The 27,089-nt window shown below is 38.8% G+C and overlaps 1 protein-coding gene across 1 annotated transcript in view; it reads right to left on the bottom strand.

Annotated features, from left to right (window-relative positions):
- The window catches only part of PIK3R4 (phosphoinositide-3-kinase regulatory subunit 4), an 83,333-nt gene that overhangs the window by 19,656 nt on the left and 36,588 nt on the right, over window positions 1-27,089 (bottom strand). The window contains exons 9-14 of the mRNA XM_060099053.1: window positions 24,874-25,019; window positions 22,713-22,916; window positions 15,540-15,741; window positions 13,380-13,567; window positions 12,396-12,606; window positions 9,930-10,095 (exon numbers count right to left, since the gene is read on the bottom strand). Of these exons, the coding sequence (XP_059955036.1) occupies window positions 9,930-10,095; window positions 12,396-12,606; window positions 13,380-13,567; window positions 15,540-15,741; window positions 22,713-22,916; window positions 24,874-25,019 (1,117 nt within the window). The remainder of the gene's footprint in view (window positions 1-9,929; window positions 10,096-12,395; window positions 12,607-13,379; window positions 13,568-15,539; window positions 15,742-22,712; window positions 22,917-24,873; window positions 25,020-27,089) is intronic.

Raw genomic sequence — 27,089 nt, 5'->3', positions numbered from 1 at the left:
ATTAAAATATTTTTTTTAAATACAAAAAAATAGAGCAACCAAAACAATAAACAAATCCACCTATGATAACAAGCGCTAAAGACTAAACTACAATAAACATAAGGATCAGAAACAAATCACTCACAGACAGCAAACCCCAAGTCTACAGTTGATCACAAAGTCCACCAACTTTGGGATGATTTGTTGTCTATTCAGGTATTCCACAGATACAGGGTATATCAAGTTGATTGTGGTCATTTAATCCACTGCTCCTGAGGCTGCACAGAGAAATTTCCCTTTCTCTTCTTTGTTTGCACAACTCCTGGGGTTCAGCTTTGGTTTCTTCCCCACCTCTCTGTGTAGGTCGCCCTCAGGCATGTGTTCCCACTCAGAGAGAAGGGGATTAAAGCAGTGGCTGGGGCCTCCCTGGTGGCGCAGTGGTTGAGAGTCCGCCTGCCGATGCAGGGGATACGGGTTTGTGCCCCGATCTGGGAGGATCCCATATGCCGCGGAGCGGCTGGGCCCGTGAGCCATGGCCGCTGGGCCTGCGCGTCCGGAGCCTGTGCTCCGCAACGGGAGAGGCCACGACAGTGAGAGGCCCGCATACCGCAAAAAGAAAAAAAAAAAAAAAAAAAAAGCAGTGGCTGATTAGGGGACACTTGCTCATTCAGGCCAGGGGGAGGGAGGGGTACAGTGGTTATAATTGGAATGCAGGGCGAGCCTGTGGCAACAGAGACCAGCATGACGTTGCAACAGCCTGAGGCACACCATGTGTTCTCCTGGGGAAGTTGTCCCTGGATCACGGGACCCTGGCAGTGGCATGCTGCACAGACTCCCTGGAGGGTGTGGATAGTGACCTGTGCTTGCACACAGGATTCTTGGTGGCTGCAGCAGCAGCGTTAGCATTTCATGCCTGTCTCTGGGGTCCCAGCTGATAGCTGCGGCTCATGCCCATCTCTGGAGCTCATTTAAGCGGTGCTCTCTGCCTTCTGTGGGCAGACAGGGAAGGAATCCCCTCTCCTCCTGCACCCCGGAACAATGGTCTCTTACCTCTTAGGCAGGTCTAGACTTTTTCCCAGACTCCCTCCTGGCTAGCTGTGGCACACTAGCCCCCTTTAGGCTGTCTTCATGCAGCCAACCCCAGTCCTCTCCCTGGTATCTGACCTCCAAAGCCGGAGCCTCAGCTCCCAGCCCCACCCGCCCCAGCGGGTGAGCAAACAAGCCTCTCAGGCTGGTGAGCGCTGGTCGGCACCAATCCTCTGTGCGGAATCTCTCCACTTTGACGTCTGCACCCCTATTGCTGCGCTCTCCTCCATAGTTACGAAGCTTCCCCACCCCCGCCCAGCCCCCATCTCCACCAGTGAAGGGGCTTCCTAGTGTGTAGCAACTTTTCCTCCTTCACAGCTCCCTCCCAGTGGTGCAGGTCCGGACCCTATTCTTTTGTCCTGTTTTTTCTTTTTTCTTTTGCCCTATGCAGGTACATGGGGATTTTCTTGCCTTTTGGGAAGTCTGAGGTCTTCTGTCAGCGTTCAGTAGGTGTTCTGTAGGAGTTGTTCCACATGTAGATGTATCTTTGACTTATTTGTGGGGAGGAAGGTGATCTCCACGTCTTACTCCTCTGCCATCTTGAAGGTCCCTCCGTTTTTTCTTTTTATTGCTTAAGACAGTCTATATACAGGATCATACTGTCAGCTAATAGTTTAACTTCTTCCTTTCCAATCTGCATGCCTTATATTTCTTTTCCTTATTTAACTGTCCCACCGAGAACCTCCAGTACAGTGTTGAATGAAAGCAGTGAGAGTGGACATTCTTATCTGGCTCACCTTAGGGGAAAGCTTTCAGTCTTTCACCATCAAGTATGATGTTAGTGGGCTTTTCATAGATGTCCTTATCAGTACTCATCTATAACTAGTTTGTTGAATTGTTTTTAATCATAAAAGGGTGTTAGATTTTATCAAATGTTTTCTGAGAGTCTTTTGAGATCATATGTGGTCTTCATCCTTTACTCTATTAATATGATATATTCATTGATTGATTTTCATATGTTGAAAAAGGTTTGCATTCTTGGGATAAACTGCACTTGGTCATGGTATATAATCCTTTATTATGTTGAATTCAGTTCACTAGTATTTTGCTGAGGATTTTAATGCCCATATTAACTATGGGTCTTGGTCTGCTGTTTTCTTGTGATATATTTGTCTGGTTGTGGTATCAGGGTAACACTGGCCTTATAGAATGAGTTAGGAAATGTTCCCTCATCTATTTTTTGTAAAAGTTTTTGAAGGATGGGTGTTAATTCATGAAGCATTTGGTAGAATTCACCATGAAGCCATCTCAGTCTGGGTTTTTCTTTGTGGGAAGTTTTTCTTTTACTTACTAATTTAATCTTTTGTTTTAGGTCTATCCAGATTTTCTATTTGTTCTTGATTCACTCTGGACAGGCTGTATCTCTCTAGGAATCTAATCTGCCCATTTCACCTAGGTCATTTAATTTGTTGGTATACAGCTGTTCGTAGTATTCCTCAGTACTCCACAGTAGTGTACTCAACAGTAACATCCCCTCTTCCATTCCTAATTTTAATAATTTGAGTTCTCTCCTTTTTTTAATTGGTTATTGTAGAAAAGCTTTGCCAATTTTGGTCTTCCCAAGGAAGTGACTTTTGCTTTTGTTGGTTTTTCACCTTTATTTTCTATTCTCTATTACATTTGTTTCCTCTTTAGTCTTTACGATTTCCTTCCTTCTAGTTGCTTTGGGTTTACTTTGCTCTTTTTTTCCTAGATTTTTAAGGTTAAGGCTAAGTTACTGATTTATGATCTTTCTTCTCTTTAAATACAGATGTGTACAGATATAAATTTCTCTTTGAACACTCCTTTAACTGCATCCCTAAGTTTTGGTATGCTGTGTTTTCATTTTCAATCATCTCAAAATATTCTCTAGTTTCCCTTTGAACCACTGCTTATTTTGCCATATGTTGCTTAATCTCCACATACCTGTGAATTTTCCAAACTGCTTTCTGTTACTGATACCTAGTTTCATTCCACTGTGGTTAAAAAACATATATGTTGATATGGCTCAGTGCCTTTAAATTTATTGAAGCTTGTTTTCTGTCCTAGATATGATTTAACCTGGAAGTGTTCCATGTGCCCCTGAGAAGAATGTGTATTCTGCTGTACTTGGGTGCAGTGTTCTATAGTTGTATGTTAGAGCTGGTGGGTCTGCAGTGTTGTTCAAGTCTTCTACTGCCTTGTTGATCCATCTATAATGAAAGCAGAGTACTGAAGTCTCCAACTATTGCTGTTGAATTGTCTATTTTCCCCTTCAATTCTGTCAGTTTTTTCTCCATTCGGGGGCTCTGCTGTTGGTGGCATTTGTTTGTAATTGCTATGTTTCCCTGATGCGCTGACGCTTTTGTCATTATAAAATGTCCTTGTCTGTCTCTAGTATCAATTTTTGTGTTAAAATTTATTCTGTCTGATATTAGCATAGCCGCTCCAGCTCTCTTTTAGGAACTGTCTGCATGAAGTATCTTTTTCTTCAGTCCTTTCACTCTCACACTGTGTCTTTGAATCTAAAGTGTTGTCTCTTTGGACAACACATAGTCATATCATATTTTGTCATACTTTCTGCCAACTCTGCTTTTTGACTACATTTAATGGAATTACCAATAAGGTAGGACTTATGTGTGACATTTTGCTATTTGTTTTCTCTGTGTCTTACATGGGGATGATTTTTTTTTGGTTGCTGTTGCTCTTCTATTCCACCATTGCTGCCTTCTTTTGTGTTAAAAAGATATTTTCTAGTACACCATTTTAATTCCCTAGTTTCTTTTACTATGTGTTTTTGTGTTTTACTAAATGTTTTTAAGTGTTTCTTTTAGTGGTTTCCCTGGGAAATACAATTAATGTCTAAAAACAATCAGATTAATACCAACTTTGCTCCAATATATCTGTTCTCTCCTCCCTTGTCTGTACTAATAATGTAATACAAATTACACCTTTATATATTATAAGCCCATCAACACAGTTTTATAATTATTTCTTTATATAGTCTTCTCTCAAATCAGACAGCAGGTAAAAAGAGTTACAGAAAAAAATAATTTGTACTGTCTTATATTCACTCATGTATCTACCTTTACCCTTACCCCATGCTCTTTATTTCTTCATGTGGTTCAAGTTAGTCTCATGTCCTTTCCTTTCAGCACAACAGCCTCTTTTTAGTATTTCTTTTAGGGAAAACCTGATAACAATAAATTCCCTATTTTTATTCAACTTGGAATGTCTTAATTTCTCCTTTGTTTCTGAAAGACAATTCTGCTGGATATAGAATTATTGACTGACGGTCTTTTTCTTTCAAGACTCTGAATACATCATCCCACTGACTTCCAGGGCTCCATCATTTTCTGATGAAATGTCAGCTGTTAACCTTACATCATCCCTTGTACGAGATGAGTCACATTTCTCTGCTGCTTCAAAATTTTCTCTGTGTCTTTCATCAATTTGCCTATAATGTCTCTAGTATGGCTCTTTTTTTTTTTTTTTTTTTTTTGCGGTACGCGGGCCTCTCACTGTTGTGGCCTCTCCCGTTGCGGAGCACAGGCTCCGGATGCGCAGGCTCAGCGGCCATAGCTCACGGGCCCAGCCGCTCCGCGGCATGTGGGATCTTCCCAGACCGGGACACGAACCCACGTCCCCTGCATCGGCAGGCAGACTCTCAACCACTGCGCCACCAGGGAAGCCCCTAGTATGGCTCTTTTTGATCTTTATCCTACTTGGAGTTTGTTGGGCTTCTCAGATGTGCAGATTAATGTTTTTTGTCAAATCTGGGGGAGTTTCAAACCACTTTTTCAAATATTCTTTCTGCTCCTTTTTCTCTCTCCTTGCCTTCTGGACTCCTATCATGTGTATGTTGGTTCCACAGGTCTCTGAGGCTCTGTTCAGTTTTCTTTATTCTTTTTTAGTTTTTATACCTCTGAATGGATGTCAAACTGATCTATCATCAAGCCCCTGGTTTTTTCTCTTGCCAGCTGAAATCTGCTGTTCAGCCCTGAATTTTTCATTTCAGTTATTATACTTTTCAACTCCAGGATTTCTGCTTATCATTTCTATCCCTCTGACATTATCTATTTGTTGAGACATTTTTCTCATACTTTCCTTTCAACCTTTTAGACATGGTTTCTTCTAATTCTTTGAACATATTTTTAGTCACTAATTTAAAGTCATTGTCTAGTAAGTCCAATGTCTGGGATCAGTGAGGTACTGTTTCTATTACCGGCATTTTTTCCTGTGTATAGGACACACTTTCTGATTTCTTTGCTTGACCTGCAATTTTTGTCCAAAACTGGACATTCTAATTGATATGTATCAACTTCAGAAATAATATACCAATGTTGTTGCTGTTTGTTTAATGACTTGCCTGGACTAATTCTACAAAGTCTGTATTCTTTCTCATGTGTGGCCACTGAACTCTTTGTTCAGTTAGATTAGTGGTCAGCTAATGACATTTCCTTGCATCTCATGAACTGATAAGGGCTCCAGCCTTTGTTGAGGTTCTCTGTGCTCGCTGTGGCACACCTTCAGCAAAGCAGTTTACAACTTGGCCTTATCCTTCATTTCCTGCTTGCACAGAGTCTCAAGGTCAGCCAGAAGTGAGAACCTGCGGTCTCCTCAGTTCTTTCTTGGGCTTGTGCACAACCGTGCAAGTGCATGTGGTCTTACAGATATCCATGGATACATCCAAACTTTTAAAAAGGGTCCTATTGATATCTCACTCTTCTTTAAAGTTTTTTGTCAGCCTCTTATGAGCTACAACTGGGAATGCCACCTCAGCCAGCTGCAATGTTAAACAAATACCACCAATAATTTCAACAAATGCCCTATGGGTAGAGTTTTTCTCAAAGAACAAGGCAATAGTCAAGTCAAATAAAGATAGGCCCTGATTATGGAGCTTTTCAGCAAGCTGGTCAAATAGTGACAGTTCTCTGGAGATGGGGCTTTGGGGGAGTTCCAAAGCCATTACGACCCTACCAGTGGCTACTTAGCTGTTGGTTTTCATAGTTACTGTAGTTGTGGGACTGTTAGTCTTCAAAGCCATCACAGAGCTTGGTAGTGGGGATGAAACTGGGGACCACATACATGGCTCACTGTTCTGAGAGTCAGCTGTTTTTCTTGAATAACTATTTTCAGATTGATGTAGGACTTTAATTTCTAGAATTCCGAAAAAGTTGATTTTGACAGTTTTTGCCAGTGTTCTCATTGTTTTTATAGAGGAACAGATTTTTTAAAGTCCTTACTCTGTCATTCTAAAAACAGAAACCCTACCTGGGTTCTTAAACCTGCTTCTCAAACCTATATTTCCACACACTATAGCAATATATTCCATATCAAAAAATGTATTTCCACAACAATCACTTATGTATCCATTTTCACCCTTACTGCTGAACTTTTGGTTTGCTTCCAGTTTTTTACAATTAAAAAGAAAGCCAATCTGAACAGCCTTAAAACTAAACTCTGAGTTTATTCTTAGTGTATCCTTAGGATATGTACATCATAAAGGCTTGTAATATATAATGTCCAAAAGCCCTCCAGGGATTATGGATGTATGAACTATACTTCACCAAAGGGCACTGTGTGAGAACACCCAAATGCTTTACTAGGCTTTCATGCCACTTGGTTTTTTTACTGCATTTGAGAGCTGTTTATAAGTCCCTTTCTTAAACCCTCTCTTCTGTTGCAGTATGACATAACTTAAATGGTTTCCTCTCCCTTCTTTTCTGACTACTCGCTTCCTGTCCCCAAAATTCAATTTTGTAAAATTCAGGCCTCAGGCCTCCTCAGATCTTTATAGCCCTTTAGTTCAGGGTAGCAATAGCGCTCAAAAATTTCAGCTTCCAACACTATCTGTGACTCTAAAATATGTAATCTTAACACTGATAACTTTCTTGCACATGCTTCATATTGTTTCAACTCTTCATTGGGACAAAACTCCACTTAGATGTTTTACCATCAAATTCGGCAAGTACCAAATGCATCAATCTTCCCTAAAATTGAGAAGCTAAATGAGCCAAAAATGGGGTTGCACAAAAAGTGTATATGGAAAATACAGTTTAGAATACTACAAAGGATTAAATTGAAAAATATCTATGTAAAAGTGTAGAAAAACAGAAAATTTTCAAGAATTAGTCCCCAAGGGACAAACTAAAAGTTTAACTCAAATAAGAAAGAAGAAAATGGCAGAGCCAAGATCCAGATGGCCTAAATCACGAATCCAAATTCAATGAGAAAGTAAGAACTGGAAACTGGGTGGTCAGCCAACATAATGCATAGGGCAAAAGCCTCAGTAGTCAGAATGTACTAGTAGATTTCCTAAGAAAATATAATATCACTTTTGCTGCTCTTTCCCAGCCACGAGCTGCTCCCCACATGGTTCTAGCAATAATAATGGCCTCCTTCTCCTTCATCAGTTCACAAAAGCATGTGATGAAGGCAACACTTTCTATTCCCTTCCCCTTTTCCCCTCCCTGGACCTAGAATGAAGCACCTCCAAGCCAAGGCCTACTGCAGTCCACAAACAAGAGAGCAGGTGTTACAGCAAAGCAAGAGAGCAGCTGTGGCCAGAGGGAACCCAATCTCCTAATCATCATACAAACTTCCCAAAGACTACAGTTACTGTCAGCTAAATTGCCGCATTTTCTGGTATACCACTGCCTAAAATATGACACTGGGATACAGAAGGCGTGGCTCTGTGTTAAAGATCATTTGGAATTAACAAGAGAGGTTTTTGCAAAGTTAAGTTTACTCAAGTCAATTAAACTCACCCTCCTAATAAAAGCAATAATGAATGCAACTAACAATGATAGTAACAAAGAACCATTTGGAAAACAATTATCAGAAGAGGTTTTTGTTTTGTTTTGTTTTGTTTTGTTTTTTGCGGTATGCGGGCCTCTCACTGTTGTGGCCTCTCCCTCTGCGGAGCACAGGCTCCGGATGCGCAGGCCCAGCAGCCATGGCTCACGGGCCCAGCCGCTCCGAGGCACGTGGGATCCTCCCGGACCGAGGCACGAACCCATGTCCCCTGCATCGGCAGGCGGACTCGCAACCACTGCGCCACCAGGGAAGCCCCAGAAGAGGTTTTTAAAATATTAATCAAAATGCAAATAATGGTGGGGGAAAATCAAAAGAATGGTCATAGGCAGGGAAGAGGCAGGGATTTCATGCAAAGGAACATGAGGGTTCATTCTGGTTACATCTGTATCTTGAGTGTGGTTTAAGCTGCACAGGTGTGTGTATTTGCTGGAACTCATGGAATGTTTAAGATCTGCGTACTTCACAGAGTATGAATTTTATACCAAAAAAGAAAAGGAGAAATATAAACAAATATTAACAATATGCATGCTGAAGTTTTCAGGGGAAATCTCCTCATGTCTGCAACTCACTTTGAAACACATTTTTAAAAGATGAATTGATAAGAGGATGGATAATTAGATGACATAGCAAATATAGTAAAATTATTAATTATTTAGAATCTTGCAGCAAGCATATGCTTGTTCACTGCAAAACTCAACTTTACTTGAGGTTTGAAAATTTTGTAATAAAATATGGACAAAAAATTGCTACATGGAGCCAGGATTCTTTTATTGGTTTTCAATTTATGTTCTTACCAATGCAATGCCAAGACAGAATGAACATGAAAAAGAATTAAGCATGTTGTAAAAATATAGAGCCCTTTTAAAAAAATAAACAGAACAAAATCATATCAGGTTGGTAAGAGTAAACCTTTGAATTATTTTAGTTTATCAAAGATATTTTGTTGTTTGACCATTTTGTGGTTAACTCTGGTCAATGAACTGATAAGGAGAAAAGCACCAAAGGTTCCCCACATCTTTTCATGTACGTAAGATTCAATTTTGATTTCTAGTAGCTTTCTTTTCAGAACGAGACCAAACTAGGCACAGAACAAATATGAATATCAAGTAGGGAGATAACTATAAAGTTGTACAAACCTAAAATAATTCTTATAATCCCACTTATCATAATCACATCATGCATATTTGAAGAGTCTTAAAGATTTCAATAATTACCTCTCTCTTGACTACTCCAGTGGGTCATGTTACAATATGTGTTGTCCTTACACAGCTGGCCACTCCATCATTTTCCAACTTTTCCCATGCTCATACTCCCTCTAACCCATTCAGCAAATCTTGATGGCTCCACCATCAAAACATACCCAGAATCTGATCATTTCCCACTACTACCCCCTCTCGCTCAATTACAGAAAAAGCCTCCTAATACTTCTGCCCTGCACCTCTTCAGTCTATTCTCAACACAAGAGCCAGAGTAATTCTGTGGAAGTTTAATTCAGATCATGTCTTTCCACCACTCGGGACCGTCCAAAGGCTCCCATCTCACTCAGAGTCAAAGTCCAAGTCCTTCACAAAAGCCTGCAAGGCCCTGTATCATTCAGGCCCTCTGACCCTCTTTCCCACTCACACAGACCTTTCTGCTCTTCCTCAAACATGCCAAACATCTTTCTGCCTCAGAACCTCTGAAGCCCCTGTGTCTGCTGCCTAGAATGCTCTTCCCCAAGACATCCACATGGCATTTTCTCTCACATTTGTCAGGTCTCCCCTTAAATGACATCTTCTCCGTGAGGCAGCAGATGAGCTCTTTAAACTCTACTCTACCCCACCTACTGCATTCTCTCTCTTTTTTTGCTATATTTTTCTCCATAATGTATTTTACCATCTAATACACTATATGTTTTACTTATTTACACTGTTTATTGTCTGTCACCTCCCATTAGAAGGAAAGCTCCACAGAACATATATTTGTGTCCATTTATCATTACTGTATCGCTGGTACCTAAAATAGCCCCTGTCACAGAATGAGCACTCAATAAATACTTGCTGACTGAATGGATGGATGGTAGGACTCTCCGCCTATGTATAGGTTACCTGGTGGTGGTGGTCTTCCCCTCCATCTTCTGACTGTTCCAGATTTTCACTGTGCCATCATTTGAACATGTGGCAAAAAGTGAATGTTCGTCAGAGACTCTAATGCGATTCACAGCAGATTTGTGTTCATGAAGATGTGCAACTAGTAGCCCCTTAGGCCGCCACCCTAAGGAAAATCAAAGGAGTGTGTCTTAAGTTGCAGTTTACAAACACAATCTTTCCTTCACCCCCAGCTACAAGCGCCAACAGGAGAACAATCATAAGAACTAAACAAAGGGTCCCAACAGCTAGCCAATTCAGAGTGCCCTACTGGACTACGACAGATACTATTGCCTATGGAGAAAGACACCCATGTTCACATAGCCTTAGAAAGACTGCACTGGGCCCTTCTCCAGTGTCTGAGAAGGCACAATAGTCACCTACTACCCGGAAAAACCCTGACTATTTGTTTAATAGCAAGAGGTAATGACTACCCTGACCTAGAGAAATCAGGCACTAGGGAGGCAGCCCAGTCCTGAAAACCTCGAAGACCCACCACACCTTCATGTGTGAACTTTGTGTACTTATTTAAACTCTATGAGCTTCAATTTACTCAAACGTAAAATGAGGGGGAAATTACTTAACCCAAAGGATGACTGTATTGGTAAATGAGATATAAAGAGTCTAACACTGTCCCAGGGCCACAGTAAACACCAAAATGTTGATTTATTTCTTCTCTACCTGCAATCATTTATTCTGTGATATCAACAGGTTGGTATAAACAGTACTATAAATTATAGCCTCAGAATGCCCAAGGATTTTCTAGTACTTTCTTTATGACATCTATACACTTCTGTTTATGTATATTCTTTTTGTGTGTAATTAATTTCCTCTAATAAATTATAAATACTCTGAGGCCAGAGAACTGACTATGTCTTATCCATTCTGAATCATTCACAATAGCTAGCATAGGTCTTTGCATATAACAATCTTCAATGTTTGATGAATAAACTTTTATATTAGGCATAACATTTAATAATATTTAATATTAATCAATTTTAAAATAAAACAAAACAGACAGCTATGCTGAAGATTATACTGTATTGGGAGCAGCACTGTGCCTAATTAAGTAATAATAAAGTCATTTTAAAATCAACTTATTTCCTTTACTAAAACAAAAATGAAACCAAGACCACTGCCAAACCTGGCATACTCAACGGTAGAAAAATGTTTCCCCTTGGATCTCTAGCTCAAATGTGTGGAAAGAACAGCTGAGTGCGACTTCTAAGGAGGATATGCTGGATTGAGAATAATCAAAAACACTTTGCCATGAAGTCTAGATAATCTAGCAAGCTAGGTTGAACATTTCTCCCTAGAGAAAATCAATTTCACACAACCACTCAAGTGTGGAAAGAAAAAATCAGAAGTCCAACAGTCACTGCACATTTCCTGAACCACAAAATCTGACACCTTTTCTGGGATTACTGAATAAAATGTATAGCTCCACTTTAAAATGCCACTTATAAAGACAGATTCTATCGTAAAATAGTGTGTGGTCAACTTTTTTTTGTTTTTAAAGCAGGGCTGGTAAATCATATTGAACTATATTACAGAAACAACTTAAACATTCCAGGATATTTATTTTCGTAAAAAAAAATTTATGTGACTAAAGATGCCACTTACCACTTAATAATATTTCTAAAATCTTTAAACCATTGCTCTCCACCAGAATTTTCCCTGAGTTCACAATGGAAGCCCGTGGGGATTCACATGATTTTTCAGTCTCTACACATAAGCACACTATACGTTTCTTCTCAGTTTTCAAGCTACATTTTTATTATTAAAATCTATACAGAAATTCATTAAAAATGTTTTTAAAAATCTGCCAATCCAATATCAAAGACTAGCTCCATCACATAACACTAGGCATGTCTGTTAACACAGTGAGCTACAATTTTCATCTGAAATATCTCTAAGTTTCTTCTAAATCTTCTCAGAATACAGAAGTGCCTTCCCCAAAATCTTAATGTTGATGATTGCTGAGTGATGGTTACAGGTGATTTTGTTTTCTTTCTGAAGCACCCATTATTTTCTAAATGTTTTTACCTTTTTGTTTAAATAAAATTAATAGTTATTAAACCCTTCAGAAATAAAAAGCCAGAGTTTACTCTAAGAAGCCTGACATTCAATGAGAAAGTGGCATGACACTAAGCAGGTAGGTAAAATCTAGTATTCTAAATGAGGAACATGGACCACAGGACAAAACAGTAGGTTACTGGCCTAAAAGGCACTGCCACAGCTAAGAAGATCCAAATTTCACAAATAATGACTTGGGATTTCTCACTTATTGGTTCTTCCTGTGGGCTTTCAAAGTGACAGTTTTGTTCCCACTTCCTTTGCCTGGTAACTGATTATCAGTTTCATCCATCAGATTCCAGGCTCTGGCACCTGGGCTGGAATACAACTACCTATCAGTGGCACATTTACCAGGTGGTGGCGGTTTACTCTCCCACTCAGCATTTTCCATCATCTGCTTAGCTATCCTCTCGGCATTACACTGCTCCCGTTTCTGTTGTATGAGTTGCTGAAGCTCAGTTTTACACGTTGTGATCCGAATCTGGTAGGTGGACGGTAAAATTGTACTACTTAAAACCTGTATTGTTGGTTTTCTATTTTGGACGTTTGTCACTTCTGGAACCTGCAAAACAAAAAGAATATACATATTTGTGTCACAAAGTGTATTTGATGATAAAAATGTACCCATGTTCTCTCTATTCATTACACCAGCCTTCTGTCCTTATTAATGCACCAATTTTTAAATCCATTTAAATATAAGGACATTTTTTTCAATGAAAGTCTAGTTTAAATGCAGTTTAACCACAAGTTCCAGGGCTCTATATTTTTTAAAAAATATCAGTGTAGCAATAACGTTAAACAAAAATCCTCATTAATTTAACTGAAGAGAATTTTAATTTATCAGTTGGTTCAATTCATATTTTTCAATTAAAATATAATTGGCTAGGGAAGAGTTACATCAAATTACAAACTTACTTCAAATATATCAAAATCATGATGACATTTCTCACACAGAGCAAACTTGGGCCTTTTCTTCCCAGAAGTATTTTTGCTATTTTACAGATATAATTATGTTATATTAGAAGAAGAATAAGAAGATTTTAAAGCTTTACTGCAGCCTAATTAGAATCACAGTTCATAATGACATCTTCATCCCACAGTTTCAGACCACTTTTTTGGTGAGTACTCTAAAACGAGACCTTTTTGGTGCTTTCAATACTAGATTTCCCCTTAGCTATAAAGTTAAAGATAAACCTCTCTTAGAAAGAAACAGATCCTCCCTAAAGGACAAGTCACTGTATTGATTTTTCCAGTACAGTACACAGCCTTTAAACATCCAAAACAGTAGAACGGGATCCAAAGACAAAAGGCGCTCTACTGCCTGGATGATGATACCTGTGGAGAAGTCGACAAAGGGACACAAATGCCAGCAGAGGACTCGGAACGAGGTGGCTTCCCAGCCTGAATCACCTCCTGGTCACTCCCTTTAGGTAGGGCCTGTGGGATGCTTGGTGGTTCCAGTGACCCAAACATGCTTTTCCACTCTTCATTTACATTTGAGTCTTGTTTTACATGTTTTCTAGCTATGAAAAAAGATTGAGAATAATCTACAACAAATATGTGCTTTTATTGCTCTTTGTGGCGGGAGGGGGACAGCAATGGACTTCATGTGCTATTTGTTCTTTATGATGGCCAACTTATTTATATTTACATATAAACTTGTTAGCTCTCATTTCATCTCTGGGGCAGATGGACAGATGCACTCTTTCAACAGTATTAATAATTAGACCTAATTGCTTCCTAGTTCCCCAAGGCTAGCTCAATTTCAAGTAACCACTTTATCTGAAGAACCAACAACAAAAACAACTTTTTCAAATGTCACTGACCACACTGCTAAATATGACCTCTCTATATCCAGTATCAGTTACACAGGGGAAAAAAAAGAATAAAAAGTCAATTGCAATACGGTCACCTCCTGACTACAGATAGATGAGAAACGCTTTTTTCAAAAACTTTGATTATAAAAAGTACACTAAGTAACAAAGTTTTGGCATTCCAATATGTAACGTGAATCGCTCCCATAACTTTATAAACCTCATAAACTATAAAGTTGAATGATATATTACTATATTATTTTGCAAAAATTAAATAATACATACTGTTTCACAACTTGCTTTTTCTCCTACTTAATTAATACAGCTGAACATTTAACCATTCTCCTATTAATGGACATTTCAATTATTTCCTTTTTCACTGAGAACATTCTTATACATATTTCTTCACATGTCTGTCAGCGTTTCTATGAGAAATTTCCAATGGTGAGTCAAATAGTAAAAAAAAAAGAATATGTTCAATTTATAATCTCACCAACAGTGAGTGAAAATGCCCATTTCCTTGCCCCCTTCCTAACACAGGCATCATCAGTCTTTGTTAATCACACAGGCAGAGAATGGCATCTCATTTCTATTTGCATTCATTTAATTGTTGACCTTTCAAACATGTGTATTTCTATTCTTCTATCACTTGTATGCTCATGTCCTTCCCTATTTTTCTTTTGGATGCTTGCAGTTTTTCTTATTAACCTGTAGGAATACTTTACATTTTATGGCTATTGGCTATTAAAACCATTAATAATTAAGTTGCAAATACTTTATTCCAAGTTCAGCAGTTAGAAGTTTTTTTAAATGTAATTCGTCAGCTGCCCTCAAAATCTGATACTGGAATAGAGGGATCTTAAAAGGCATGTGCTTGGGCTTCCCTGGTGGCGCAGTGGTTGAGAGTCCGCCTGCCGATGCAGGGGACACGGGTTCGTGCCCCGGTCCGGGAAGATCCCACGTGCCACGGAGCGGCTGGGCCCGTGAGCCATGGCCGCTGGGCCTGCGCGTCCAGAGCCTGTGCTCCGCAATGGGAGAGGCCACAACAGTGAGAGGCCCGCGTACCGCAAAAAAAAAAAAAAAAAATGGCATGTGCTTGGAAGTGAGTGTATCTCCAAAAAGGGTTAAAGAAAGAATGCATGAGATCTTAAAACCCTCACACAATCAGAGTCAATGTCACTGTCCCAAGAGCCGACAGTTTTAAATCTCAAGACTTCAAATGGTGAAGGTGTCTCTAGTCTCTCCTTTGCAAGACTATTCTTTTCAATTCACTGGGCATTACCTACTAGCAACAAGCTAGGAAACTTTACCTCATTTCATATAGACTATTGGCCTTGGGTTGGTGTTTAAAGGACTAAAAAACAGAATTTCACCTTCAATCATATACTTCCACAGAAGCAAGAGGAGGGCTTTGGAGTCAGGCTTTGGTTTGAATTCTGACTCTGACACATACAGACCTGTGAATTTGGAAGGTTACTTAATTTCTTAACTGTTAGTCCACTTCTCCACTTTTCCTCCCCCAAATCTTCCTGCTATGTAATGGAGTCACTCACTCACTATATTTGAAAGTTCTATATCTGGGAAATGTGACTTTTTAGTTTTACTACTAATCAGCTAAAACTAGCCTTATGAAATAACTAATAATAACAAGCTAAACATAAACACACATAAATGTACTGACCTCGCTTGTCATCTGGTTCCTGTTTGGTTTTAACAAGATCAACTTGTCTCCCAGTTATGCCTAAGGCTGCCAGGTCAATTACACCTTTCTGACTACTATCATGGAGATGGCTCTGGTCCACTATATTGGCCTTTGCTTTGTTAGATTTCATCATGAAGTCTTTCAGTGCCAAGAGTTTGTCTTCCTCTTCCTCCGTCATTCCCTAAAACCAAATGAAACCATATGTCCTAGGGGTTTTTTTTGCAACTAATATCAGGCAGGCCTCAAAATGACTAATAGCTGAAGGGTCAAACCACACAGTTTAAAATTTCAGAGTCAGAATGGTAAAATGAAGCAAACAAAGGCAAGAGAAACAGAAATTTATCAATAAAGAACAACATCTCATAACTCTGATATCTCAGAACACTCTCCCTCTATTGTGGCATCTTCCACCTTGTATCATGATTTATATCTTAACGTTCTTTCTAAAAGGCAGCATTCAAATATAATTCATCTTTGAAATCTCCAAAGAACTTGATACAGTGCCTGGTAATTAGCAGATCTTTAATATATAACTTTGAATAAACAAACATTTAGTATCTAAACAAAAATTCTGGAAATATAATATGAAGCAAAAGAAAGTGTATGTACTTCAACTTGGTCCCTAGATGTGTTGAGAATACGCAGTGGGACACTGTTGTGAAGGCACTCTGATATATAAAGCATTCGGCATACCTCAGGGACTGACAGGCAAATGTAAGCAACACACCCACCAGCATTCCACGGTAACAGGATGACTGGAGTCAGGCTACCTCAGTTCAAATTCCAGCCCCATTACTTACAATCTGTATGACCCTGGGCAAGCTACCCACTTTCTCTGGATCTCTATTTATCTATAAAATGAGGATAATTACTAGCACCCATCTCATAAGGTTATTATCAAATTTTAATAAGTTAATCCACCCAAGACACTTCAAATTGTCTGACAGCTAAAGAATACTAATTAATTTAAATAATGAATTCAATGTGCAACTTAAATATTCTGGTACATGGAACAGTTCTGCATTTTCTTAACTTTCCAACTATCCACAGACTCCTCTAGAATGTTTTTATTATGCAAACGAAAAAAAATAAAATGACAGTTCCCTAAGGCCTCGATATAAAATCCCTCTAAAACTGGAGTTTAAGGTAATAGTCGTAATCTGCTGGCACAAGAGGACACAAACTCTAGAAAGTCAGAAAGCTAAGAAATTCCTTGTTTCTTAAAATAACATTAAAGTAGTGATACAATAATTATAAGGGATCCTTGACTGAATATTTTCCAATATTAACCTGAAATTCATTTACTTACACTTCTCCTAAAATTTGCCTAGACAATCTTACAGCTGTGGTAAGAGTTCTACTCTTTTTTTTTTTTTTAGTCTATGTTTCAGCTCACAAGGAGGCTCTGCTTTAGTCCACACAAGGGAAGGCCATCATAAGGCCATAATGAAGGCTGAAGTAGAGAGATACCCCAACCATGGAAGAGCTCTGAACATATTTTGCAGAGCAAAAGCAGCCAGACACAAAAGTCACATATCGCACGATCCCATTTATGTGAAATATCCAAAACAGGCAAATTCATAGAAACACAAAGTAGATTTACTGGTTGCCAGGGGGAAAAGCAAATGCGGAAATGACAACTAACCGGAATGGGGTTTCTTTTTAGGCTGATGAAAATGCTCTGGAATTAGACAGTGGTGATGGTTTCACAACTTTGTGAATACACTAAAAACCACTGAATTGTACACTTTCAAAGAGTGAATTTTATTGTGTGTGAATTATATCTCAATAAAAAATGTTAGAAGTGCACCATCAAAAAAAGAAAAAACCCTGAAAAGGACAATTACAAGAAAGGAAAACTGAAGGACAAGTCATTCATGAGTCTAAATTTAAAAATATTTTTAAAAAAATAAGTATCAGCAAACGAAATCCAGACTGCATAAAAACATTTTGCAAAATATTTATATTACTTTATACTATTTAAATTGAGTTTATATTTATTATTTTTATGTATTTTACATAAAAACATATTTAAATGTAAATATAATATGCTTAAGTTGTGATTAGTCCAAAAATCTAGGTATAAAAGGTTGATATGACATAGGAAAATCAGTATAGTTAACCACATTAACAATATAAAAGAAAAACCATGCAATGATCTCAATAAAGAAAAGACATTTGATAAAATTTAACATTCTTCCACAATAATCCTCTTGGCAAGCCAGAAATAGAAGAGAATTTCCTTAATCTAATAAAAAGATTGTACCAAAAAAACTATTAACAAACATCACACTAAATAGTATAATGTTGAGAATTTTCCCACTGAGATGAGAAACAAGACAAGAATGCCCACTATCACAAATTCCATTTACACTACACTGAAGATCCTCATTTAAATAAGGCAAGGAAAACAAAAGGATTCACACAGGAGAAAAATGAGTAATATTGTTACTACTATTCACACATGGTAGGACTGTGAATGTACAAACTCAAAAGAAGCACATAAGCAAGTTATTAGAATTGCTAAGTCAGACAAGGTTGCTGGATACAAGATCAGTAAACGAATTTTTTTCTATATACCAGCTGCAAAAACAATTTTTTAATATACCAATTATAATAGCATTAAAAGTCAAATACCCAAAATATTTATAATTAAAGATGCATAAAGCTCTACAAAGTAAACCATAAAACATTATTGTGATAAATTAAAGATCTAATTAAATGAAGACACGTACCATGTTCATGGACTGGAAGACGCACTGTCAAGATCTGATTCTCTCCTATAGGTTCCAATGCAATCTCAATCAACATACCAACAATTTTTTTAATTAAAGTGACAAGATGAAATATTTGGACACATGATTTGGAAAATGTATATGGAAGTGCAAAGGACAAAGGACAGCCAAGACAATCTTGAAAAAGCAAAACAAACTGGGAGATTCTGCTCTAACCAGAGGTCAAGCCCAGCAAAGTGCAATACTAATGTGAGTCCATTAACATGCCCTCAGACTTCTGCTCCCGGCCATGATGTATAACAGGGACAAAATTTACCCTCCCATTTTAAACAACTTTAAAACCAGAGAAAAAAATATGAAACACTTTCAGACACTGGAAAACAGGAAGCACATGGCTGTGATTCACCAAGATAAAGATGAGTCCTATGACTGTCCCAGCTTATTCTGTGAAGAGTTTCCAGGCCATGGAACTCAAATAGGATTCAATAAAGCCACGTTCAAGAGACAAATCCGAGTTCCAGGAAGCCAAAAGGCTAAATGTGTGGGGCAGAGACCTGGAGAAGAGGGATGTGGCACAGAGCAAGGGCTATGGTCAAGGCTCCTCCAGCCTTCCCCTGAGTGCTGAACTACACGTGTGTGAACAGGATCACCTGGGACCAGAGAAAGGCAACCAGAAAGCAGTAAGCCAAACAATCCCAGAGCTCACACAGGGCTGGGGATCACTCATGTTCCTACCAGCCAGAGGTGAGAGACCTCACCAGACAGAGTATCATGTCCTCACAAGTCCTTAGGAGTCAAGCTAAATTGGCCACTGACCCAAGGTTGCTCTGGATCTGCCCTAACAAAGCTCAATAACAAGGCTTCACAGGATCAAACCAATTCCAAGTAACTTTAACTGTAGAACAAATCCAACACTATACAGCCATCCCCAGGACCCCTGTGGATAACAAAATACACAGATGCTCAAGTCCCTTACATAAAATGGCAGCGTAGTATTTGCATGGAACCTACACACATCCTCTTGTATACTTTAAATCATCTCTAGATAACTTATAATAACTAAAACAATGTAAATGCTATGTAAACAGTTGTAAATACAACTATGTAAATAGTTACCAGCATGAGGCAAATTCAAGTTTTGCTTTTTGGAACTTTCTGGAGTTTTTTTTTTTTTAATATTTTCGATCCACAGTTGGTTGAATTCATGGATGTGGAACACATGGATACAGAAGGCCAACTGTATAAAGGGATTCAGCACCCAACAGCATAAAAGTCACAATCAACAGAGAATGAAAACTGTATGGCCAGGAGTCAGAGGTTAGAGGAAAACTTACATTTTATTATACAGACATTTTATTATACTTACATTTCATTATATATCTTCTTATATACCTTTTCAATTTTACACCTTGTGTCTATACTACCCAGTCAAAAAAAATTTAATTAAAAATATTTTAAAGTTTAAAATGTAAAGTATTTGTCATTTTTTAAAGTAAGGAGTGAAATCATTTTGTACTCTGTATAAGTGTCTGATTTAATAAATAAATAAAAAAAAAAGGGGGGAGCTCTCATAGATGAGATCAACCTGAAACAGCCCTGCCATTGGTCATCTCCAGATGGTAAGTCCTACTGAAAATCTGGAGTATAGGCAGATTCCAACTCCCACATGTTCCAAAAGTGTTCTTTAAGTCTATCATCTGGTGCTCTGAACATACCACAGAAACAATGCTAGGCTGCTCTGGAAAGGCCTATTTTACTCACACTGTATCTCAAGCGTCCTCAAGTGCTCCTACACTAAAGAGCACCACAGAACCCCAAGTAAAAAAAAATTCTGCAGGAGGTTTCAGAATTCCCACTTGCGGAGGCTAAAAACATGTCTCTTCCCTCTGTATCCCTGACTTTAGGAAAAGGATTCAATTCCTACCTCCAAAGCACCCCCTGGCTCCAAGCCTCTTCTAGTAATCCCAAGAAACTCGGTAGTGCAGGGACCAAAAAGAAGGAAAGGCAGAGAAAGGGCTCGCAAAGGGCTGGAAGAGATGAGCCGCCCAAGGACTTCTTCCTAAGTCCACATAAAACTCAAGCACGCCTTTCACCTTTAGCTCCCTGTCCTCTGTTTATTCTGAGAGGCAAGATGGAACAGTGGGGGGGGGTGTGGAGTAAAGACAGGTTCAGGTTCCAGTATTAGCTTTGAAACTTACTGAACTGTGTGCACACAGGAAGTTAACTACGCTCACTGAGCCTCAGTGTTCTTATCTAATAAAATGGTGCTAACTATTGTTCAAGCTTATTTCAAGGACAGTCACACAATATAGAAGGTATAGACTCACTGTATGTCCTCAAACAACGGAAGCCAGTGTTGTGCTGTTACTTCTGAGGACCTCAGCGACTCTGGCCTGCTGTTCCTTTCACCAGCAGCAACTACACCTTGATAAAGAGTATTCCTGCCCCTGAGGAGTCTCCTAAGATTATTATTCACAGAAACAACATAAAACAGGGAATTCCACATTCCCCTTTTCCACTCAGACAAATGAGAGATGAATGAATACATCAAGCACTGACACGTAGAGGAATACAAGTCAGTGGGTTTAGTGATTTCATCATGGCACCAGTGATGGGGGTTGGCACCAAGGGAGCGCAGCAATGGTGGGAGGGTTTGGGAGAAGAGCAGTAGGAAGCAGGAAGTAGAAGGGCTACAGAAATTGTCCCTTCCCTCTCCCTCCTCTTACCCATGGCAATGGAAAACTGACACCCGCGGCAAGGTGAAAAGCAAGTATTAGGAACTGCAGTGGCTCCCTGAAGTAAGTAATGACTTACAAAGAAGAGAAAACTTCAGTATAGAAGCTTTCAACTTAATACACGGGATTTGCAGGAGAGAGAGAAATACAAAGAATCGCACCATCCAAGCTCAAAGAAACATCTAAATTGGGGTGGTTTTTACTACATGCTGAAATCTTGTTAAGGATTACTTACTCAGGAGAAACAACTGAAAAATGTGATTCAATACACAATTTTCCATAAACTGGAAAATACATCTAATGTACAAGCCAATGTTAGAAGAAAACTCAAAGAAAAAGCTCTCTGGCAATTCAAGTCATATCAAAGGGAAGTCCTCTGAAATATAGGAAATAGAACCATTGGCCTAGAAGGGACATTCAGAGGCAGCTCTAGCTTCCAGATAAACTTAGACCTAAAAGAACCAAGATGGTTATTGACCAGCCTCCCACAGAAGCCTACTCCAACATTCAATCACCCAAGCCAATGTCTGGGCATCAAACAGCACTGTACATTCAGTGACAAGTACAATACATGAAAGGATTTACAGCCCAAAGCTGACCAATTCTCTCTCTGCGACGGAAGTATTTTCTCATCTTCTTTTCTCTTAGACAAGACAATGACTGATACTCATCCTCTTAACCAAGACGTCCTGCAGACTTAAGGACAGTCAGGTGTCCCTCAGTATTCACTTTAAGGCTCATAGAACATTTATTCAGAAACCATAGCCTTTATTTCTAACCAGTTTCACTCCTACCTTGTCTTCTCCAGGATCCACACATCCCTCCTAAAACAGGATGCTGAATCTAGATTTAATATTTCTAAAGAGGACTTACTAATGCCAAGCATAATAAAATGATTACTTCCTAGTTCTAATGAGATTTGTTAAAAGGATCCAAATTCAGACTTTTAAAATACAGCAGTAAGGGCCTCCCTGGTGGCGCAAGTGGTTGAGAGTCCGCCTGCCGATGCAGGGGATACGGGTTCGTGCCCCGGTCTGGGAGGATCCCATATGCCGCGGAGCGGCTGGGCCCGTGAGCCATGGCCGCTGAGCCTGCGCGTCTGGAGCCTGCGCGTCCGGAGCCTGTGCTCCGCAACGGGGGAGGCCACAACAGTGAGAGGCCCGCATACCGCAAAAAAAAAAAAAAAAAAAAAAAAAAAAAAATACAGCAGTAAACTGCTGGTTTATTCAGTCTAAGACGCATTATAAACCCGTTATTTTAGCTGTTTGCACGTAGTGAAGACTCTCTAAATTCGAATTGAAATAAACCAGGATTTTTCTGCATTGCATCTGTGTTTTGTAATGTTCCTTTTAACTGAATTTCATTATATTTTTGATGAAATATGAAATGTAATCAAGGATATTATTTAAATCTAAGGTTATACCTACTCTTTCCCTCATTTACATAGTCAGTAATCACAAAAAACTTACTAGGTCTCCCATGATTCCTTATTTAGCTCAACCCAATGCCTTATTATCATCATAATATGTCTTAGATACCAAAGCAAATGCATATTTGCCAGATTTATTTACTTATTTGTTATGATACAACTTAATCAAAATATTTTTAAGAGTGACATGGATATCTCAATGTTTTTATAAAATTTGCATTTAAATGTTAAGATTTCAGAAAGGTGATACAACCTGTGAGAGCAATTTCTTCAGAAGCTGTGCTATGGCAGGGTCCTCAGGTGGAGGGCAGTCAGGAAGAGACCCATTTCGTTTCTTCTGACGCATGTGAAGATGTCTGAACAAGCTAGTAATATCTTTAGACCTCAAAGCATAATCAAATATAGAACGACTTACTGGCTCTTTTAAAACACTGAGTAGAACAAGTTTCCTTTCAATCTGTATTAGAAAAATAAAAAGAATCAGCCAAAGATACAACATAGAGTACATCTGTTTTCAAATTCAATAAATAAATAACCTGTGTAAAGTTAACGTAGATATTCGTTTTCTAAGAAAATGGGAGATATCAATATCTGCAATTTTTGCTTAGAAGAAAAAAGAATACCAGTGACCTTTAGAGAGCTACGGTATTTCTTCATTCATTGTTAGCATCTGAGTAGACATCTGTGTCTATCATACTTGAATACTACTAATAAATACTCAGACTAGAAAAGTTTAGATCCCAAGTTTTCTAGATCCCAAAATGTCAGATGACTTCCTAGATCTAAAAAGTACCTGCAGTTCACAGGTCAAGTAGCCAAAAGTACTGATCCAGAGAAGATGCTCAACAGCCACAGGGCCACCCTTCAGTCATCAGGCTTTCCCAATAGCTTCAACCACTTCTAAAAAACATTACTCTCTCCACAGAGTTCATAAAATCCCTCCTTTTTTAATCCCCAAGAATACTCTCCTTGCCAATGCACTTATAATAAAAAGGATGAGCATTACTAAACAGTAACCAAGAGGACTTTCTTTAGATATATTTAACTACCTGGTAAGTTGGTCAGTAGAAACCAGCATAAAAAGGTATCTTTTGTCTAATCCAAACTGCAGAAAGGTAAAAAATATGAAGCATATAGATAATCAGTCTCTCAACTCCTGAGCCTGGCCTTTCAAAATATAAAACACTGATAAAAGCAAAAAGTAATAATAATAATAATTTCTGAGAAAACAAAGAGAATGGTGATTTCTAACAAACCACTTATATATCAGATTTATTTTAGTAAGCCACAACTAAAAGTTATTACAAACACATGCAATTTTCAATCCCAGAAACACTTTCTCTTTCTTTCATTATGAGTTTAAGAGCCAAACTTCTAAATACAATAAGTAGTCAAAGTAGTAGGAATCTCTAGACCTGATTTCCAAGGAAGCCTTAATAAACTTCAAAAAGGGGGGACATAATTTCTAGCAATATTAGCCATCTTTCACGGATATATAAATTTTTCTTGGGATAAATATTTTTAAATCTGCAAACTCTATGAAATAGAGAATGATGATTTCCCAAATTGGATTAATCTATTATGAAAAGTAAGGATTGAAGACAGTCAAAGCCACTTGTTTGCAGAAGATATCCAAGGCCATTTTCTCCAACCACAGGGAAGGCGCACTGGGGCTTACACAAGAGAAAGCTAGAGAGGAATGGGAATTTGCAAAAGCAAAATCAGAGTTTTAGTAAAAAAAAAATAGGACATTTTAGGATGTTTTAACAGCCAGAATCATCTCTCAACAGTCCATTCAATTTAAATATCTATTTTGATAGTTGGCTGTCCAGCAAAATGAAGGGTATAAACACTGACAAACTGGTAAATAACTGCCTTGTATAAACCAAAGACCCAAAGTTTATCATCAAGTGCTACACTGCTTGGTAAGCGGGGGGAGGGAGGGAGCAAGAGGTGTGGGGTAGTCATTAGATTTTTAAAAAAAAACAAAACAAAAAAACAGAACCAGTTAGTGCTCCAAAAACAAACTTCTGAAACATACTTTTTCAAATTTATTACAAATGTGGAGTTGGACTGAAATCAGTTATACTTTTATAACAAAAGCAGGTCCATTAATATACGTTTCTGCTATATTTCACTTAATAGCAGATGCTTTACAACACTGCACAAAAGGAAAAAGGATGAACTACTGAGTGCTGCATTACGTACAACATGATGTACACGTAAGTCTCTTGAACTTCTCTCACCCTCCAAAGTGTTTGTTCCATTAACATTAACTAGCTTGAAAGGAATGTGAAAATGCTGTAGCCCAATTTAAATCTTTAAATTTTTAAATAAAAATAGGACTCTCTAAACCTTTCTTTAAAGGGGCACAGTTTGGAGGGAAGATTGATTCCAAGTTGGAACATGCATACCTGTATTATTGGTTGAGTAATATATGGGTCAAGGTAAGGCATCAGTTTGCAGTAGACATCAGCTGTGCTTATTTGGTGAGCTACCACTGTGATAAATCCCACAGCACCATAGCGTATCCATAGATTGGGATGACACAGAAAGGGGGCTAAGAGGGAAAAAAAGGTATAGATTAAACGATGTTCATAAACAGTCTCACACTATCAAGATAAACAAGTTTTCACCTTATAACACAATTGATAAAGAGATTATACCAAATGTTACTATCAGGTTGCCTTCATATACTCAATTATCCTGGGACTTAAACTGAACCAAGTGAACATACTGCTATTATAATATTTCCTACCATAAATATCAGCAATACCATAGAAGAGTAAAAATAGCTACCTCTTTTCTTGGGATTTAAATTGTTATATTTTTAGTCAGGGCTGAAGATCAGTGGGCATATACTCATTTACAAGACTGGTTTAAAAACTATCAGAGAGAGACATAAAAAGTCCCAACAGTATATAGCAAACCATTACTCCCGCACCCAATACCTCCACAAAGTCCAAGGACATACCATACCACGTAAAGGACAAAGAAACTGAGTTGTTTCTCCTCCAAGCCACAGCTTAAATTAAGGGAATGATTTCGCCTGACTGACATTCTTTTTAATGCAAAGATTTGATGACATCAAAAACAGTACTCATAAATTCATTCACAAGGCGTTATGAATGGAAACTAAAAGACAGAAAACATATGATGCCCATTCTTAAAGAGTTTAAGATATAAGAAAATTAAATGAATATCTTTTCACACCTTTTATTTTAAGTATTTTCTGTACTACACCTAAAGTCAATGATTCAACTAACTGAAGTAAGATTTAGAATAAAATTCAAACATCCAAACTAACCTGATTTAGAATAAAATTCAAATTTCTAAAAGCAAAAAAAAAGTATTTGTTCTGAGGATGTAAAAGCATCAGCATTTAGAGTATACTAATTTCATAAGAAATTCAGGTTAATAGAGAAATAAGAATATTATCACAGTGATGTCAACATCATGGTGGTGTGAGATGCTCCCTTTGTGTCTCCCCTTTAATCTACAACCAGTAAAACATCCACAACTCAACAAAGGTGCCTCTGCCCAACACACCAGATGCAGGAGAATTCCACTTATCTGTACATCTAGAGGTGGGTGGACTGGAACAAACAGAGGAGGTAGAACCAGGAGAACAGCACAGGTGGTGACTGTAGTCCTGGACCTCTGACCACGGCAGCTGAGCCTGCAGCCCCAGAGAACATGGTAGCAGCAGGGGAGGTGTACACATGACTCTGCCCTTCCCCCACAGCAGCAGCTACAGGTAAATGGGCAGCAACAGCAGTGGGGCCTGGGACCCCATCCCTCCAGCCACAGAGGCACCCACAACTCTGGCCCCCCACACCTCCGGCCCCCCACACCTCCACCCACAGCAGCAAAGCCCTCAAACTTTACAATACCAGACACGGCAAAGATGCCCATGCAATCCCAGCTCCACCCCATCCTCCCCCTCACCCTGTGACAGTGGAGCCTGGGACTCAGAGGATCCTGGACGTGGCAGGAGAGCTCACTGTCCTGGTGACCCAGGCAATGACGCCAGCAACACTGGCAGCAGCAAGGCACCAACAACACCAGAGGCACAAGAAGCAATAATGAGGTCACAGGGTGACACCTCTAACAGAGGCAGTGGAGGGTGGAAACTGTAGACTCTCAAATATAACCAGAGGCAGCTCAGGTAAGAGAAGTTAAAAACCTGTGCTGTCGGGCCACTTACTGGAAAACAAAGAGAAAGACCTCTAACTTCCAACCTGTTGAGTCATTAGAATCAAGTAGAAAGGTTTTTACTACTTCAAAGGCACAGGAAGAGGAACAACTCATCAAGCACCATGAAGAACCACAGTAACATTGTACCACAAAAAGGAAATGAAAATCTCCGGAAACTAAAGTCAAAGAATACTGAGATCTGACAGAGAATTCCAAATAGCTGTCATGAAGAAAGTCAACGAGCTACAAGAAAACTCACAGAGACAGTTCAATGAGCTCAGGAATAAAACTAATGAACAGAAGGTACACATTACCAAAGAGACTAAAACTCAAAAAAAGAACCAAACAGAAATCTGAAGCTGAAGAACTCAATCAACGAGTTGGAGAATGCAATTAGAAAGCACTGGAAATAGAGCAGACCATATGGAAGAGA

This window comes from Mesoplodon densirostris, chromosome 5 (genome assembly GCF_025265405.1).
Source record: "Mesoplodon densirostris isolate mMesDen1 chromosome 5, mMesDen1 primary haplotype, whole genome shotgun sequence".
Taxonomy (NCBI): domain Eukaryota; kingdom Metazoa; phylum Chordata; class Mammalia; order Artiodactyla; family Ziphiidae; genus Mesoplodon; species Mesoplodon densirostris.
This window is presented reverse-complemented; position numbering and strand designations above follow the sequence as displayed.